This window comes from Leuresthes tenuis, unplaced genomic scaffold, assembly GCF_036924035.1.
Source record: "Leuresthes tenuis unplaced genomic scaffold, fLeuTen1.0.hap1 SCAF_14, whole genome shotgun sequence".
NCBI lineage: Eukaryota > Metazoa > Chordata > Actinopteri > Atheriniformes > Atherinopsidae > Leuresthes > Leuresthes tenuis.
Window position 1 is genome coordinate 23,141,458 of NW_027325368.1, and position 19,317 is coordinate 23,160,774.

Here is a 19,317-nt window from a genome sequence, read left to right on the forward strand (position 1 = left end):
CAAATCAAGTACGACGCACAAATCAAGTACGACGCACAAATCAAGTAAGACGCACAAATCAAGTAAGACGCACAAATCAAGTACGACGCAGAAATCAAGTACGACGCAGAAATCAAATAAGACGCACAAATCATGTACGACGCACAAATCAAGTACGACGCAGAAATCAAGTACGACACACAAATCAAGTACGACGCAGAAATCAAATAAGACGCACAAATCAAGTACGACGCAGAAATCAAATAAGACGCAGAAATCAAGTACGACGCAGAAATCAAGTACGACGCAGAAATCAAGTACGACGCACAAATCAAGTACGACGCACAAATCAAGTACGACGCACAAATCAAGTACGACGCACAAATCAAGTAAGACGCACAAATCAAGTACGACGCACAAATCAAGTACGACGCACAAATCAAGTACGACGCACAAATCAAGTACGACGCACAAATCAAGTACGACGCACAAATCAAGTACGACGCACAAATCAAGTAAGACGCACAAATCAAGTACGACGCACAAATCAAGTACGACGCACAAATCAAGTACGACGCACAAATCAAGTAAGACGCACAAATCAAGTACGACGCACAAATCAAGTACGACGCATAAATCAAATAAGACGCACAAATCAAGTACGACGCACAAATCAAGTACGACGCACAAATCAAGTACGACGCACAAATCAAGTACGACGCACAAATCAAGTACGACGCACAAATCAAGTACGACGCACAAATCAAGTAAGACGCACAAATCAAGTAAGACGCACAAATCAAGTAGGACGCACAAATCAAGTACGACGCACAAATCAAGTACGACGCACAAATAAAGTACGACGCACAAATCAAGTAAGACGCACAAATCAAGTACGACGCACAAATCAAATAAGACGTACAAATCAAATAAGACGCACAAATCAAGTACGACGCACAAATCAAATAAGACGCACAAATCAAATAAGATGCACAAATCAAGTACGACGCACAAATCAAGTAAGACGCACAAATCAAGTAAGACGCACAAATCAAGTACGACGCACAAATCAAGTACGACGCACAAATCAAGTAGTGCGCACAAATCAAGTAAGACGCACAAATCAAGTACGACGCACAAATCAAGTACGACGCACAAATCAAGTACGACGCATAAATCAAATAAGACGCACAAATCAAGTACGACGCACAAATCAAATAAGACGCACAAATCAAATAAGACGCACAAATCAAGTACGACGCACAAATCAAATAAGACGCACAAATCAAATAAGACGCACAAATCAAGTACGACGCACAAATCAAGTAAGACGCACAAATCAAGTAAGACGCACAAATCAAGTACGACGCACAAATCAAGTACGACGCACAAATCAATTACGACGCACAAATCAAGTACGACGCACAAATCAAGTACAATGCACAAATCAAGTAAGACGCACAAATCAAGTACGACGCACAAATCAAGTAAGAAGCACAAATCAAATAAGACGCACAAATCAAGTAAGACGCACAAATCAAGTAAGACGCACAAATCAAGTACGACGCACAAATCAAGTAAGACGCACAAATCAAGTACGATGCACAAATCAAGTACGACGCACAAATCAAGTACGACGCACAACTCAAGTAAGACGCACAAATCAAGTACGACGCACAAATCAAGTAAGACGCACAAATCAAGTAAGACGCACAAATCAAGTACGACGCAGAAATCAAGTACGACGCAGAAATCAAATAAGACGCAGAAATCAAGTACGACGCACAAATCAAGTACGACGCACAAATCAAGTACGACGCACAAATCAAATAAGACGCACAAATCAAGTAAGAAGCACAAATCAAGTACGACGCACAAATCAAGTAAGACGCACAAATCAAGTAAGACGCACAAATCAAGTACGACGCACAAATCAAGTAAGAAGCACAAATCAAGTACGACGCACAAATCAAGTACGACGCACAAATCAGATGTTTTGAGTCGATTTTCTCTCCATAGCTTTGCTACACCATGGCTTGCAGCCATTAATAGAACAAACAAATGTATAACTTGACAACAATAACAATATAAAAAAAATCACGTTTTCTAACAGGGGCGTGACCCGAGGAGGGCTGTTCATTAAAAGCTCCAGAAATGTCAACCAACAGTTGTGGTATCAAATCACCCCTCACTGTTGTGTAAACTGCAGAAGGGAAAGGAGGATTTACTGCTGCTAAACCAAGTTCCAGCAGTTACTAAATTCAAGATTTGATTTTTTTTTTACGAAGCTACACTGTGAAGAATTACTTACTTGTGTTTTTTGCAACTCTCCATTTGCTAAATAAGAGAACCGAGGCCACTGTCATAAATGTGAATTAAAGTCTGCAAACATCAACTGTTGAATAAATTAAGCATTGGGGGCTGGAATCAGGTGGAGACAGCTGGCTTGGCTCAGTAAAATACAGCCGACCAACACCTTTAAAGCATTTTGATGGTGAACACAGATGTAGCTTGTAAAAAATAGTATTCAGTAGTGATTTAAAGCTTTAGAAATGGCTGCCTGTGGAATATCTACTGAAACGTTAAAGAGGAAAAATGCATGTGGCCTTCTTTGTCCCACAGCTCGAACTTAAGCATTCATTTCTACAGCAAGTGTGTATACATTCATTTATGTACGCCATCGAGGTTAACAGCCCCTTCTCTGAGGAAACACCTCTGTGTCTGTGATGAGGCTCAGCTAATGCCAGTGACAAACACTAGAGATTAATCACCAAACCCCGGCGGCCAAAGATGTCACGCTCAATTTTTTTTCTGCAAAAGTGCTCCTTATCAGGAATAATATGGAGAAAAGCTTATAATCTGAATCAGTGAGGGAACAGACAGCCCTTTGTTGGCTGCCAGCTCATGAGACCGTGTGTGATGGAGCATGTTTGGTTTGTGAATCATAAACAGCCAACTCGAAGAAGAAACCCTGCAATCTCCTCACGCTACAGGAGTAACATCTTTAACAGTATAAACAGCCTGCGGCGACGCATTTGCTGCTCAGCAGATTTTATTTATTTCGTTTTTTCATACCCCCTATTTTTGTGTTTGAGGCCTCTAGTGCACTTTCTCCCACTGACCGAGGTCATGTTTCTCATCTTTTTGACAATTTTATTTAAGTTAAGCTTCCACGCTGTGGCCTTCTACAAGGCTCAGCCTTTTCTTTCTCTTTGCTCTCTTCTCTTTCCATCTTCCCTTGAAGCCACATTCTGTGTCTACACATTGGGATTATTTTCTTTCATTTTCTGTCTGTTCTCTATTTTACCGGGTCCACTCCAGAGTCCTACATGGAGTCAGAGTTTCTAAGAGCTCCTGGATCTATGCTGCGCTCATGCCCGGAGAAAGACAGGTACCGTATCACTTCCACCGCTGGGAATACCAACTCAAAACAGACTCAAAACAGGAACAATCTGTTCTCCTCTTCCGGACAAAGAGTTGAGGAAAATCAGACAAAAAAGCAGCACAATGCAGATATGACAGCATCTCTCATTGTGATATTGTTCATGAATGAACTCAATGATGACCATTATGTAGCGGCAGGTGTACGGTGTGCTCTTTGTATGCTCAGAGATGGCTGACGTAAGGGGCATTCCGTGCAGTGAAATGCAGTATCCAACATCAGCGTTTCAGAGTTAATCATATTTGTCTTTCTTATTCTATCTCCTCAATGCGTCACGGTGGAGGCCAATGAGACGACTTCACTCGTCAGCAATTACTTTCAGAAGGTCAAGGCTTGAGAGAAGTGTGGAGGAGGAAGGACAATAAGAGGCTCACTCGCAGTTGTCTTGTGTTTTTTCCTGCTGTGGGACACTCCTCACAGCCCATCTGTGCTGATAGGAAGTGGAGAGCACCCATGTGCAGGCTTTACTGACGTCAATTGGGCTTGAAGAACCAGTACAGCAGGAACCAATATCCCCACCTCCCTCCCCACTTCTTTCACTTGTCCTTCCCCTCTTTTACTTTTACCTGATCTGAATCTGAAACTATTTGGTTTTTTTGTCCTCTTCCTTTCCTTCTGTTCATAAACAGTCGATGCATGGGAACGGTTCTGTTCCTACCAAGCCCGCAGTCTCTTGTATCTCAGAAGATTACAGATGCTATTTGCACCTGTGAAAAAGCTCACAGATAATGGAGGACGTGCCGGTGGTGTGCAGTGTTCACGTGGAAACTTGCACATGCCGTGAAACAAAAAGCATCCCAAAGCATGTGAATGTGTGGCGCATTTGCAAAGACACAACGCGTGTCATCCGCTGTGTGAGTGCAGCTTTTTCATGCATCTCGAACTTTGTTTCAGTGGGAAATATTGTGCACATGCAATTTTACTCTCCAAAGTGCCCATCTGGAGATTACAGTAGAAGGACACTGAGGAGAAAGGACGAAGGAAAGCTTATCCTCAGGCCCTCTTTTATTCATTGCAACATAAAAACAAATTGTCTAGTCCTTACCAGCTCTTAAAATCAAGCAAAAGGACTACAGATGAACAACAACACATGGTATTCCACCCTCACTGGTCCCATAAGAAGTAAGAGGATAAGTAGCAGCCAGGTGCTGCTAATCAAATGCACTTGATTAATGAATCATCAGTGTGAGCACGTCTATAAAAGCAGAAGTTTGGTCCGTTTTCTGCTCTGGAGCAGTCAGGTGTGTGTTAACACAATGCAAAGTAGGAAAGACATCAGCACTGATCTTAGAGAAGCAATTGTTGCTGCTCGTCAATCAGGGAAGGGTTATACAGGACATTTCCACATAAACACGACACTATCATTCTACAGTGAGAAAGATTATTCACAAGTGGAAAACATTCAAAACAGCTGTGAATCTTCCCAGGAGTGGACGTCCCAGCAAGTTCAACCAAAGGTCAGACTGTTCAATCTCAAAGAAACTGCAAAGAACCCAAGAGCTACATCTCTGGGATGATGATTTGGGCTTGTTTTGCAGCCACAGGACCTGGACACCTCAGAACTTTTGTACTTGACTGTAATATCATCCTTTAGCGGCGGAGCATTGTTCTCCACCAGCAGCAAAACTGCCACATGTGTTTGGGAGAACTTATTCCCACTGTATGCGTGTTTCAGGGCTTCACACATCCCAGAACTATTCATTTGAGGATGGTGCTGAACGCCTTTTTCTTCCTTTCAGTCATAATGTAGCAATCATGCGTGCACTCACCAGAGAGACAGACTTTGGTGACACAGGGCTGATTTGCAGCAGGAGACCTTCTGAAAGAAAGAAATACATCGGTGAGTATTAAAGGCAGGAGACCTCAGAAACACATTCAACATAGATCATTTGTTTATATTTGATTAGAAAAGTTTGAGTATAAATGGCTAATGCAGACATGTCACTCCAAAATTGGGACTACTGCTAAGGCAGTAGATGAACAAATACTGATAAGACATTTTCTGCCTGAACACCAACAGATTGACTGCTGTAGCTTTAAAAAGGAGTCAAAGTTCTCCAAACGTCAGACTGATTCTAATCATTTTTCCTTGTGCTAACAAGCTAGCAGGAAACGTCTGAAAAGAATAGGGGACCTTTTAATAACGCCGTGAAATGTGTGGACGGGATGAATCAATACTCAGTGATGTAAAGCTCTAAGCCAAGTAAGATGGTTAAATGTGTGAGAAACTGTGAGTTTATCTCATCTGTAACTCAACAAAGAACATCAGTAGATAAGGCACACCTTTGCCTACTTGCTGCTAAACTATGCGAGTACAAATATATCTGTAAAAACATCTTTATGAACATACTGTTTGGAGGAAAAAAACAACAACAACAACATCATTTCTCTTTAAGCCTGATTCAACAGAGACGGCAACAATCTTCGATGCCATGGCACAAATCAGATTCCACGAAGCCTTCGACCTGAGGCAGCAGGGACTGACTCAGCGTCCACCTCTGGCCACTCTGATGCAACTGCAGCCACTGACGCAGATCTGGTGTCAGAGGGAGCTTCCATCAAATAAACACATCTTCCAGCAAGAAGGCCAAAATAAATGTTGGTGTGTTTACAATCATTTCAATTCCTTGGACGCTTGAATTTATCCATGATTTGATGGAAGAGAATTCCTCTTGAGATCATAGCATCTCACACTTTTTTTATACATAGGCGCCCCCCAGTGACAGATGTTGGTATTTCGACTTGTGGAATCACAGATGTTCAGTCTGTTGTTTTGTGAACCGTATCACAGATGTGACAAAGTGTTTAATTTAACAGCTGAACATTTCCACCTAAAAAAGCAATAAAACTGCTCTATTGCAATTCTCTTTTTCCAGATCAAATTGAGGGAAAAAATATGAACTCGCCTAGTAATTTGCACATTTAGAACAAATTGCCTGCAAAATAGTTCAATATGAAGATAAAAGGGACTGCTTGCAGGCCGTGGGAAGCAGCAGCACCCGGCTGACTGACAGCATGAAACCAGGCCGCTTTACAAAGGAGCTTTGGTGATGCTGAGGTCATTTTTCACAGAGCAAAGAGCGATCAAACGTTTCTTCAGGAAAGACGTAGCAACTCAGCGACTTGGCCAGCAAACAGTCAGGATGTCAATTTTATGGTGGCAATTGAAAAAGATGGTCCATGACATGCAGCAGGTGCTGCACAAGTCAGGACAGGAACAACAGGGACCTCAGCCTCCATACATCACTCAAATACCAGAGCGACAATGGGCCCTGGAAAGCCTTAATTTACATTAAGAGTTTCTAGTATCATAAAGGACAAAGTCATTCTGTTGAAAACACTTACAAAATCATACTAATAATATCAATAACAAATAGTCACTCACTTGTTGGATGTGCACTGTACATTTGTCAAGGAGGTGAAATTGTTCCTAACAGTCCGAAGGCTCGCCAAAACCTAAAGGTGTGAAAAAAAAAGAGAAAAAATCTAAACTGTGAAGATGTGTATAGATGCGCTAGATGAGATACGCAACATTTATGGATGCAGCACTCTGTTAAAGTGACGGCTTTGAAGCACTGGGCCATATTCTGCTGATGCTCCTCGTGGTTTCATTCAGACGTGTGAGGGAAAAACTCGCAGTGCACACAATAAAGCAAGTGAAGTATAAGAAATTCCACACAGAGTCTCATTAATTAACCGTCATTGAACATTAATTCATTCATATTCCCCTAACAATTTTCCCAGTGTGCAGAGTGGTTGTGTGGAACAGAGGATGGAGGCCTCTGAAAACATCACTTTCCTACATTAGGCTTTTAACAGTTTCCTCTCGTTCATTTGGCAGTGAAAACACCATTCTGGAACTCTGTGCTGCAGCTAATTAGCGCAAGTTTGGAAATCTGTTAATTATCTATGTATTTATGCCAGATTCCTCTGACCAGCAGATCGTAGGCCAAATGAACCCACCACTGCTGTGCGTGTCTGGCTGTTGATTGCGGCAGCTCCAACTCATGCTCTGATGACAGTGACACGCACACGGTGCCACGTAAAAAAAGTCTTGAGAAAGATTCTCAGAAAGCCTGAACGATTGCTCAAGACCACTTTGCAAGATTACAAGAAAGTCTGGCTCTTTGGCAGCAAATTGAAGACATTAGTGGTGGCTCGAGACTTTTGCACATATTACCAGGTTCCACTTAGTCAGATTGCCATCGGAAAACAGAAAAGCTCCAGAATGGGCTTTAGTGGAATTAATTGAGTCATAAATGTACACAAACTACTAGAGTTATGTCAAATAATTTCATTTTTACAGGTTATGATGCACAGCTTTTAAGAAGAAAGTTTTATGAAACTTTTATATTTTTTAATAAAGTCCAGAAAATGTCCTTAAACTGGTGACACTGAGTTTAAAATGAGCGCGCCTATGCCACCCACACCTTGTTATGCTGATTTAAGGCCACCAGAGGGCAGAGAGTTCATTCTAACGATGAGGCAGTTACTATCCGGATCCATCCGAGGCTTTCAGTCTTAGACTTAAGGACAATGATGTTTTATTCATCCATCAACAAGCCATTTTCTGGCTGTTTTCTTTGAAGACGTGATCAGTTCTCACCTGAGCAAAGGGAGTCACGATCAAGTCCTCTCCATGCCTGAGATGGGATGTGATAAAAGCAAGTGACAGTAAACAAACAAATGAAATAACCAGTGACTGTGCTGCGATGAAGCTGCGACGTAAACAACTCACAATTCTCCAACAATGGAGGAATTTCGAGACAAGGACTTTGGTGACAGCTCATAGTCGCTGTCGGAGCGGTACAAGAAGGACTCTCTGCGCTGCCCGTGGCCAACCAGGTTGGGGTGTAGGACCAGACCCGAACCCGGAGATGCCTGCGGGTCCGAAGGGCTGCAGCACCGTGACGGGCCGTTCTCCACCTCAAAGCTGAAAGAAAGAAAGAAGGGGAGAAGCAGAAGATTTAAGGCCTTTATTACATGAATGAATTCACATTTCAGTCCCGAATCGTCAGCACCATCACTGCGTACTGAGAACTTTCAGTAAGCTGCTGCAGCCTCTGCAACATGTTGACAGATCCTACCCCACAAAAAAAGATTATTCGATATATATTGTTTTTTTTTTTGTTTTTGTCACAGCTGATTACAGAATTGCGAGTGCAGTCACTAATGCATTAGCTAACTCTGAAAAAAGCCTCTTCTCTTACTGCTCTTTAGTTTTTGTTTTCTGACAAATGGATCTATGAGGATCAACTTGTTTCAAAGCCACACATTCCATTTTTAGCTGTTGCAGAATTTGTGGCCTATAGAAATATCCAATGCTCGTCCCTGGAGTTGTATTAGGAAACAGTAAGTGAAAGTGATAACAGAGATGTTAAGAAAGAAGATCCGCAGTTTCTACAAAAAGAATAAATCAAGAAAGAAATAAAGAAGAGAGAAGGAAATCTGCAATCCCTCCTCATAATGGCCGCACGACTCTGTAAAGCCTTCACAGATAGATACAATCTGCCAGCACGGACTGGACAAGCTGTCGTGTAACCAGATGAGGAGGTTAAAAAGGGCAGAAGTTTAAGGGTGAAAGGTCAGAGTGAGGAAGGACCAACAGAAGCCATGAAATTAAAACAAAACTCACAAACTCCTTTGCATAGCTTGAACAAGTCCAGGTGAAATGCCAAATTTTGTCCACTTGAAGTAGAAGCTTAACCACACAGCCCTTTTACCATTTGACCCACATTTACCCCGCGTCTGTGATTTCTGCTACATTCAGGATTATCTGTGAGACACTAAGTCCCACACCTCTGCCAGAGAAGCTCAGATTAATGTGAAATTTTCTAAGTCTGATTACAAACATGCAGGACGGCCGGCGTCATCCACGCCGTGCGCTGCGTCATTCAAATCCCTGCTTTCAACAACGTTAACGGCATGCTTTACCATCAGAAATCTAATCTCTTAATCTGAGACGGGCGGGAAACCACATCATAATAACACACAAGTTCTGCAGATCCAAATTAACTGCGGATGCTACAGAAACCGCCCGACACATATCACTTTCCTTTGGCATTACGCCCTGAGGTTACATATTGAAGCTGTAATCTGCAGCGGTAGTTCTATAACAGCCTTTTAGCGAGAGAACAAAAGGGAAAGACTCAAGAACAAAAGACAATCTAAACAAGGCAGTTTAAAAGTCACCTTGGAGCTTTGAGGCGTACTCTGTTGACCACTTCCTCACTGAAGTCAAAACACACAGCTCTGAACCTGGGGGACTTTCGAAACATTCTTTTCTCCCGTCCCCTTCCACTTCTTTTGTCCTCATCAAGCAACTGTGGCTGCTCACTCCGACACAGCCCAAGAGACCCCCCTTTTAGGCCTAAAAGGTGCTTCCACAAGCTGGAATAACGTCGGCGTGGCAGACGCTAACAAGCAGATCTGAGCCGGAACACTGGGAGCGGAATGGCAGTCGCACTGTTTATCCGGTCCTTTCCGCCACTATATTAAAACACAGCAGATTAGTTGGTGTTCATCATCCCACCCACCCTTCCCTTAGCCACCTATGATGTCCTCGGAAAGCACAGTGGCTTTAAGGTGGGATGGAGTACGTAGATTTTCATTTGTTTGTAAACTTGTGGGATCATCACTTATTGTAAGAAAGGAACATGGAGGAGCCTCTTTCCACCCTGCCAGTAAGTGCCCGGTCACATCACATCTGCTGAAAACACCGCAAAGATCATTTCAGCGACTTCATTTAACATTTACATGACAATTCATCCACTTCATGTACTTTGGACACAATTAAAATGACACGAGCAACAAGGAGAGATGCATCGAGTGGAGTTTTGACTTTTCTTGTAAAGTGAAGTGAAAGTGAAAAAGAGAACCGATGAACTGGTTAGAGGAAAAGCAAAGCAGGCTAAATGAGAGTGAGACGCGTTCAGATGATGCGGAGAAGCGAAAGAGTCCAACCTGACCACCAAAACTGTCATTTGCAGAATCCCGTTCTTAACTTAAAACAACAACCGTGTTCCATCTCTGGCAGAAGACTGTGACTGCTAATGTGTCCGCAGCACCAGAGCTGAAAAGCCTCTAATGCCTGAGTGATGTTTGTAGGACTGAGGAGAACCAGTCCGTGTTAAAATGTCATACAGAGTGCAGGTAGTTTGATCAAAGCCAATCTGTGGAACGGACCATGTGAAGACATTTGAATCTGCTTTCTCCCCGTGATGCTGCATCGAGATGAATCAGCCTTTTCATCAGTACAGGGGAGGTTTGCCTGTCACATGTGTATTTAGCTGTGCCTTAAGGAAACATTCAAGGTGGGGCATGTTCAGCCAACCCAAGGGTTAGACACCTGCTGCAGACCCATCGTTGCATTAGTCAGACATGCTATGCTCTCTGCTTTTCATCTTTTGTGAGGAAGAATTCAAACTGCAGCCGGATAGTGACGCAAAACACACTCCAGAGCTTTGAAAGAAGAAGACGAAGACCAGAGAAGACAGAGGCGCGCTGACGGTCATAAACCGGCGACCTTAACCCGACCGAGGACTTAAGACGGCGCTAGATAACTATATGAAATACAACAAATATATTGATGACATAAATAAACTAAAAACATTTGCTGAAACATTTGTAAGACAAAGTTGAAAAAGCACAGCTGAAACAGTGCTGTTCCCATCTGTTTTGCTGCCTCTGATACGTTTCGCTCTTTACTCGCAAACAGTAACATTGTTGTCTCATCGTGTTTTTTGCAAAGCTCCCACTGGTGAACGTGTTATTTTTGGACTTCATCTGAGTTGCAGCACACACATGCAGCTGTTTCCTGACGATACCAGAAACACTATAAATACCATTTCTTGGGGGATTTTTCCACACGGCTGAATCACTTTGATGAGTTCCTCCTCGGGGCTCTAACTCACTCCCTGAGCTGGCACGAGTTTGGCAGCATGAGATGAATTACTGCCGATGAGGTTCTGTGTAAATACCAACTCCTGAATCACCTCACACCTGCTGTGGCTCATCAAAAACACAAGAAATAAGACAGTGGCCAAAAAAAAAACCCAAACCAAACCAATACACTAGCGAGCTGAGTTTCTTGTTTGAGGTTTGCTCAGCTGTGACCTGGATGAGTGGCGAAAACACTCCGACGATTACCTGGTCAAGAACAAGCATCCTTAAACTCTACACTGGCCTCTGTTACTGTGTCGGCTATCGAGTTAGCAAACTGGGACGTGAACGCAGTGCAAATATACCAGCGCAGTCTTCATCCTGACACAAAGGTGTCGCCACTGAGAGAATGACACGGCGACACAGAAGGAAGAGCACAGCTTTACCGAGTCTGATGCAGCACAATTAAAAAAAAAAAAACACTTTTTCTGGGATTCAAAGAGCTCATATTGGGCTTTTTTACTCAAAACCCAGATGATAGTACCTCCTGTGACGTTCTGTCTGAAACACTTTAGCTTCTGTCTCATCAATATTTGCTTCCTGCCCTGATAGGTCAGCTGATTGGTCAAAAGCGAATAACTGCAACGTGGTGATGCCTTAAGGTCAAAGAAAGAAAAGCCTGGTCTACAAACGAGGAGAGGACACCTCCTTTTGGCGTGATCTTTGGGTTTATTTTACAGGCACCTTAAAGAGAAAACCAAAAAAAACCTTAAACAACCTCTTTGAAAACTGCACTTTGCAAGAACATCACGCCGTTTATAAACCTTTTAGACGCTTTTGTCATTAGTTTTATGTAAAAGAAATGGAAATTTTTGTTATTATGTAATATGTGCATCCTTACATAATGCTTAAATTCTCAAAGGAATACAACTCAGCTCATGATTATTCCGACTGGTAGATATCACCCGACGCAATCAAAACGGAAGGAACAACAGCTTGATATTAAAGCTAAGGAGCATCAAGGTGATACAATAATCAGAGCAAAGGTTTTCCTGCTTTCGATCTGTGTTCCACATCATTTCAAACCATGAGGGGTTGTATATGAGCGCAACAGAGATGAAAGCAACAGATGAGATGAGAGAGTCCCTAAACAATATCTCCCTGAAAAGAAGCCATCACCATATGTACTTTAGAGGGATGAATCGTAGAGCTTCAAAGTAAATAGGATGCATGTGGCTAATTGCCATTCAATAAAGCAAAGTGGCAGCAATCATGAAACAATCTTCCACATCATTTTCCTGCATAGAGCAGCAAACTTTGCACCCTTTGCATCAGAGAAAGAATTTAGAAATGAGAAATGATTCTGATCTTTTGCCTGGGTTGTGTTTTTCACTGCAAAAACAGAAAGAAAGAAAGAAAAGGCCGGACAGAACAACTGCTGTGAGCTTAGACGAAAATAAGAACGCAAACTTTCCAGCTAATTTGCAAGTCAAATGTTAGAGCCAGAGGGGAGAAAACCTACGGTTACCGGCTTTTGTTTAACTAAAACTGAAACATACTTCTGAAAAGTACCAAAGGTCAAAGATTCATAAGAAGTGAAATGAAAATGCCGTCGGTATCAGCTGTCCACAGAGAAAGCTGCTGTGATGCTTTTTCAGAGCCTCACCTGTCGGGGTCAGCATGTGTGATGTCGATGCGAGGCAGAGAGACGATGGGCAGGCTGGTGGGTCTGCTCCGGGTCACGGGATCTTCCTCTGGCGTGAGGGGCCGACCCCTGTCCCTCTCCTTCTCGGCTTGTCGCCATGACAACGGAGGCAACTGCAGGTTGCCAGAAAAGCGGCGGTGCACTTTGCACACCTCCACCCCGAGGGTGCTGCCTGCAGAGAACTGCCCCACGGGAGGCTCTGTGTTCTCCTGAAAGCAAAGAAATGCATGAATTATTGCCTTTGATGTGAAATGAACAAAACCTTCTGAGGATGAGAAACTGGGTGTTCAGATCTGTGAGAACGCGGGATGTTTTAGGTGACGAGCCTAACGAGATTGAAAAAATGAAAGGTGGACGTTGAAATACAAGTTTAAAAAATGAAAAGTTTGAATGAATAACAAGTCCATGTAAACAATCTGCCACTTATCTACCAATGCTCCTCATTTTACTAAGGAATAAACTGACATCTGACAAGCTGTGCTGAATACAAAGTGTCTGTTTTAATGTGAGGGTTCAGGTGAGGAACCCCAGAGTGCTGTTCTGAAACGATGGGCTGTTAACCAGCCGAGGCGCCGGGGAAGGAGAAGTGGGCCGCCACACCTCACCCTGTTCCAGTTAATGATCGCCTACATGCAAGCGGAAACTGAACCGGCCAAAAGGTTTCAAATGAAGGAGGGATACGCTAGATAACGAGGAAGGGGGGTGGGTGCGAGGAATTCCTTGAATGTGGCGGCTGCAGGCGAGAGATTATTAGGCTTCGTGTGTGTGTGTGTGTGTGTGTGGCACGGGAGACTGGATGAAGAAGAACTGAGTGAAGAAGACTGGAGCTGACAGCAAGTGTTAGAATAAGTGTGAAGAGAAGTAGGAGTGAAGATCCAATCTGATGTGACAAGGATCAGGGCTGACTGCTCTGCACTATCTAACAAGACGAAAGCCTCCGGACCAACTGGAACTGTTCAAGCCAACCAATATCAGACTCTGCTGTTGACTTTCACAATGGAATTTAAAATGATGGCAGTGTTTCTGATGCACTTTCTTCTCTTGTTTTCATTTATGAAATAAGACGGAATGAATTACCTTGACTCTAGTGCAGATGTTTATAATCTCAGAGGGTGCAATTTCAGCTACATGTGGCGTGTTTAAAGAAGCTTTGTTGTGGACTTTTTTTTTTTTTTTTTACTTACTGAACCCAGGAATGTTACCAACATTCTCCTAATTGTTAAATAAGGTTTAATTATGAGCTCATAAAGGATTAAGGATCAGTTAAAAACTGAAACACAGCCCATGTGAAAAACAGGTAAGATGATGTCAGCATACGATTTCCACAAGTCTACATTTAAACTATGAAATTGTGTGTTACGATAAGGTTCTGTCATCATCTTATCAATCATTTTGCAAATGATGAAAATGAACACTTTTATACATATAAACGTTTATTACCATCTTGCTAATTCCACCTGCGGTTTTGCTCCATAGACTCCACTAATATTTGTAGGCAAGAAAACCATCTATTGGGTTCAGTTCTACACAAAAGAAAAAAAGGTAGCATCTACGATGGTAAAAACACGAATAAGACTTTACCACATGTATCATATCAGTGTGGGGCATCCTAAGAGCTTTAATTGTGAGCCGCAGTGCATCTTCAACAGCTCCCACCTGCATCTCCTCCTTGTGACATTTAAAAAAGTATCTGTGGTCTGAATTGAAAGTTCCAACAGGAAAAATGATTGATCGATAAAAGCCATGAAATAATAAACTGAATGAGTGTAGGCACACATATGTCGCAGAGTAATAATGACGAATTAAGATGAAGGGAGACGGTGAGCTCCTTTCTCCAATGAAAATGACTGTAAATGCACCCGGCAAAACAAAAATCAGGTGGAAAACTGCGAAACAGAGATGAGACCAGGCGAGAAAAGGTTTCTGATATCGTAAATAAAAGATTAAGATGCACAGACAGGAGCTTGTTGTCCATACTGAAGACAGCCCTGCTGACTCCCCTGCTCTTTCTATGGAATCTTTCTCAGACACATTCTTCCTTTAATAAACTAAAAAGGAGATCTGACAAAACACGACTACGAGGACTACTGATCTAGCTCTGTTTTGTACAATCATTTCAAGCAGTCCAACGTTATAAGCATAGATCTAATCAGTGTCTAGTTAATAATTAAGTTATTTTGCAGTTTCACTACCAATGAATCCATTAGTTGTTCACCAGTTATCTCTACTCTTCCCAAACTGCATAGTGAAGAGGAAATATTACTGATTTAGTCTGAGTGAACGTGAAAAAAAAAAAAGAAAAGCCAGGAATAGGACAGGGATGTTCATAAATTTAGAAATCTGAATCAAACGTATATGTGCCAGAGCGTGGTCAAAAAAGGAGAGGAAGCGTGGGTTTAAACAGAAGACGGTGATTCTTAAAGAGAGGTGGTGCAGCTGCAGAGTCAGAGAGGTGGAGTGGGTGTATGATCGAGGATGATGAAAGGCCTTTCTGGCTGCAGTGTGTTCAGGGAGACTTCCAAAAGCCTTGTTTTTTTTTAAAAAGAAGAAAGGTAGGGGTAATTTCAAATAAGACACGGTAAAGGAGAGCATTTTAACTGCATGGCTTCGCATGGTGACCGAATTATTGAATGTTGCGGCAAAAAAGGGAGAAAATAATCCACTTTCATTATTTATAGCATGGTGTAAGATTCAACTGCAACACAAGCAAGATGGAACCTCACTGATGAAGAAAATTGGTTTTGGTTGCACGTTACGTGACGTAGCTTCAACGTACAGCCAGTGTTACGCTGATGGGTACAATGATGGAGGAAGGTGGAGATCAGCAGAGACTGATAAAATGTGCCCAGTGTTTAGCAATCCAATTCCTTTGAGGAACGACATTTTCACAGCATTAGCCAGCCCCACTAATCAACCACCTTATTTTTCTTAAATATTTAAGGAAATAAGCGTCCTGAAACTGTTCCACGTTTTCAGTCTTCAGGAGGTTATGACTTGTAAAGTGATGAGGCTGTTTGCAGGCCAGTCAAAGCAAGAACACTTTGATCACTAAGGATTTGGCTTGGCCCTTGAGCTCCAGTTGGAATATGTCAAAGTAAATGATCTGGCCTGCCTGCCCAGTCATAAACACCAGTGGCGTAGAGAAGAAGCAGATGGGCCTCTCTGTCAGACCTCTGTCCTTCCTCCTCTCATCCATGTTTCCGTGCACTAAATGTTTCCTGTTGTGACCCGTCTTCACGCCTGTTCTACCGCCTTCTTCTCAAGTCACCCCTCAACTCTTCGCTTCCATCTTTCTCATCGTCTCATCCTAAACCACGAATGCACCCGTACACACCCTCTCTGCAGTGTGTCCTGCCAGAGAGCCGTCTGTTGTGTACAGTCCAGTCATCTGTTTATGAGTCACAAACTGCCGCATGTACAAGCTGCACCTCGCTGCCAGTTTTGTATTCCTGCTGCAGCTCAATGTGTCCGTGTGGCTTTACTCAGGAGGGGATAAATGTTCAACATTTACAGGAAGTGTGCCAACTGTGGGACGGGAAACTTTAAATGTGAGCTACAGAATTTCAGATGGAAGGAAACTGGGAGTTGCAGTGCGATGCACGTGTGGATGGACTCATGTTTGAACAGATGGATCGCTGGAAAAATCAGCACTTACATCGCTCGGCGTAACCCCCTGAGTGCTCCTGCTCTTCTTCATCGTCAGGGATGCTCAACCAGCGTCAGATCTTCCCTCCGAAAAAGCAGCTCTTTCCTGTTCTGGGCAGCCTCTCCGGTACGACTGTAGATGGGAGGGGGGGGGGGGGGGATGGACAGCGTTAAAGCAACCAAACGTCTGTTTTAGCCAAAACTTTTTTTTTTTTTACACAAACTGCAGTGATTATTTTTGTCTTTAGCTGCAACAAGCTGATACAAGCAGACAATCCTGCAGGTAAATGCAGTTATAGTTTAAAAACTGAGAGGTATGGACTGCTTTGTCGTTTGGTGCAGACATTCATGTCTCACACAGGATGAACTGCAATTACTGAGCTGATGCGATGCCAAAATCAGGCTGAAATGTCAGCGTGTTGCTGAACTATTGATGTTTTCATCACCCACAAACTGTTGGGTTAATGACTGATTGGCAAACGCTAAAAACTTTACCCTTCTGCATTAAAATAATGTCAATGTTAATATGGAGGTAAACTTTTAGGTTCTTTAACAGATATACTATAAATAAATAAACTATACTACTCGAACAAATGTTTACAGCCTGATTGAGGGAGTCAAAGAAAAGAGAGCTACATGGTAAAGTGTTGCTTTATGTGCCTGAAGGCCTTTCATCTCTCAGCCCGCTCTGACGGCACACTCATCAATTATATAACCACCACAGCTGGCGGAAAATGACCACAAGGCAGACACGAGTAATCTATGGGACAGAAAAGTATCAATATTTTCCATGTCATGATTGATCGCCCCCGTGTTCCACCCACATTTCCCCGTATGTTCTCCACACTGTGTCCTGGCTGCAGAACTGTAGTTGCGCTCCTTCATTTCTCAACTGCAAACTTTGATTACTACCTCCACAACAACAGCAGAAAAAGTTGTTTGGGTGTGGAGAAGATTTTATTTCACTGCCGACAGTACAATAGCAGGACATTTCAAGTTTGGTCTTGCTAGCGACACGTCATTTGTTCATATGAACCGGTTCTTGCATTTCCCACCTGCAACATTTTCTTGTAAAAGTATCTAAATATCTAAAACTATCAAACTATTCTGGTAGTATTTAACATGGAAAAAAGAAACATGAAGTTAAACTGTTGAACGCTTCTAACGAGCTTTAAAATGCTGCAGTTCACTGCGTCTGTACATTGACTAAGTTGTGCCGTTTTTGTTTTTCCATGTTGAAAGTTTGCCGAGTCAGCAAACCTCCTCTGCCAAAGCGGCGGCGGTCCAGTGTTCCTTTCTTTGCAATAACTGAACGTTATAAGCTGCGTGTTCTTCTTTTGTTGGAGGGAGGAGAACTTTATCTGCCAATCCCACATTTGGTTCTTCCTGTCGGGTCTGAACGTTTGTTTCTTTAGAAAAACAAACCGACAGCTTAACGGGGCCAAATGAAGAGAATGGACAGAGACTTCTTCCTGGACAGACACAGGAAGGTGACAAGCAATGCAGTTCTAACTGTTTTAACTGTCCCACACGAGAGAGGAAGGTTGTAAAATATTGTCTCATAAAATGGTGACAAAGTGTGACATCAGAGCATCTTTTAAGTGTTATTTACAAAGCGGTTAAAGCTTCATGGTGCCTATTTTTTTGGAACGTGGTGATGGCCTTAAATGCAAAAAAGGACAGCTGTCAACGCGTGAAACTAAGCTGATGAATTATCACGGGCTCATAGCGTCTGCGATAAAATAAATCCAAAGTAAATTCGATTTAGATTTGCCATCTTTTTCTGAATTTGGGGTTGTAGACGTGCAATGTGACAGCAGCTTTCAGCTCCCATAAGAGCTGAGACGGTGACAGATCAAACAGGGATTCAGTGCTCTGAGCCTCCACAAGTTAAGACTTTATAAACAGAAACGGGTTCAAATCTCAGAAACGTTCTCAATATTGTAGGAATCAACATAGCTCAGCACAGATTTCTTAAGAAATGTTCAATTCATGCAACACACTGACAGTTTATATTGATCAAAATAAAAGAGGAAACCAATTACTTTCTTCCTCTGTTAAGTAAATGTTAAACTATGAATAATATAAAACTGCTGGCATTCACATTGGTCTTTTACGTGAACTACAGCTACACGTCAGCAGTAGAGTACAGTTGAGTTTCAATTACTCAAACATGCCCTAAAAAAACCCATCTCAGGTGAAAGTCTGTCAAACAGTAACTGTGCCAGTGTGTTTAAATGTTTTCTCAATCCCCACGGCTTTCCATAAAGGTCAAAAGTGGAACAAATTATTACTGGATGAACACATCTGAGAACCAGCTAATGCTTGAATAAAACAAGTAGAGAGGACAGGTGGAAAAGGTTGTGTCGAGTCATGCTTTGTCTGTAATAATCCAGAAAGTGGCTGCGTCCAGATGCCATCGGAGACTCTGAGGAGCACCTGCTCAGTTTACATCCTGCCCCAAAAAGCTCAACACAGTGGAACTGTATAGCTGGCCTCCATGTTGTAATGAGCAGCTTAGGGAGTTCTTAATCTCAGAGAGACCACTTACTGAGGGCTCAGGTAACATATACCATTTAATTATTTGTTCCACTGCTTCAAAAGTTAGTTTCAGACAGTAGTGGTATTGACACGAACTTAACCTGCAAGAGGAAAACATCCCCGT

At 42.5% G+C, this 19,317-nt stretch overlaps 1 protein-coding gene across 2 annotated transcripts in view; it reads right to left on the reverse strand.

The window, feature by feature from the left end:
• Positions 1 to 19,317, reverse strand: part of LOC140269499 (3',5'-cyclic-AMP phosphodiesterase 4B-like) — a 53,046-nt gene that overhangs the window by 23,994 nt on the left and 9,735 nt on the right. For both annotated transcript variants that reach the window (XM_072364622.1, XM_072364621.1), the window contains 6 exons: positions 16,663 to 16,785; positions 12,969 to 13,216; positions 8,160 to 8,354; positions 8,028 to 8,064; positions 6,807 to 6,877; positions 5,191 to 5,240 (listed from right to left, as the gene is read on the reverse strand). In XM_072364622.1, coding sequence (XP_072220723.1) covers positions 5,191 to 5,240; positions 6,807 to 6,877; positions 8,028 to 8,064; positions 8,160 to 8,354; positions 12,969 to 13,216; positions 16,663 to 16,704 — 643 coding nt within the window. In that variant the 5' untranslated portion in view covers positions 16,705 to 16,785. The remainder of the gene's footprint in view (positions 1 to 5,190; positions 5,241 to 6,806; positions 6,878 to 8,027; positions 8,065 to 8,159; positions 8,355 to 12,968; positions 13,217 to 16,662; positions 16,786 to 19,317) is intronic.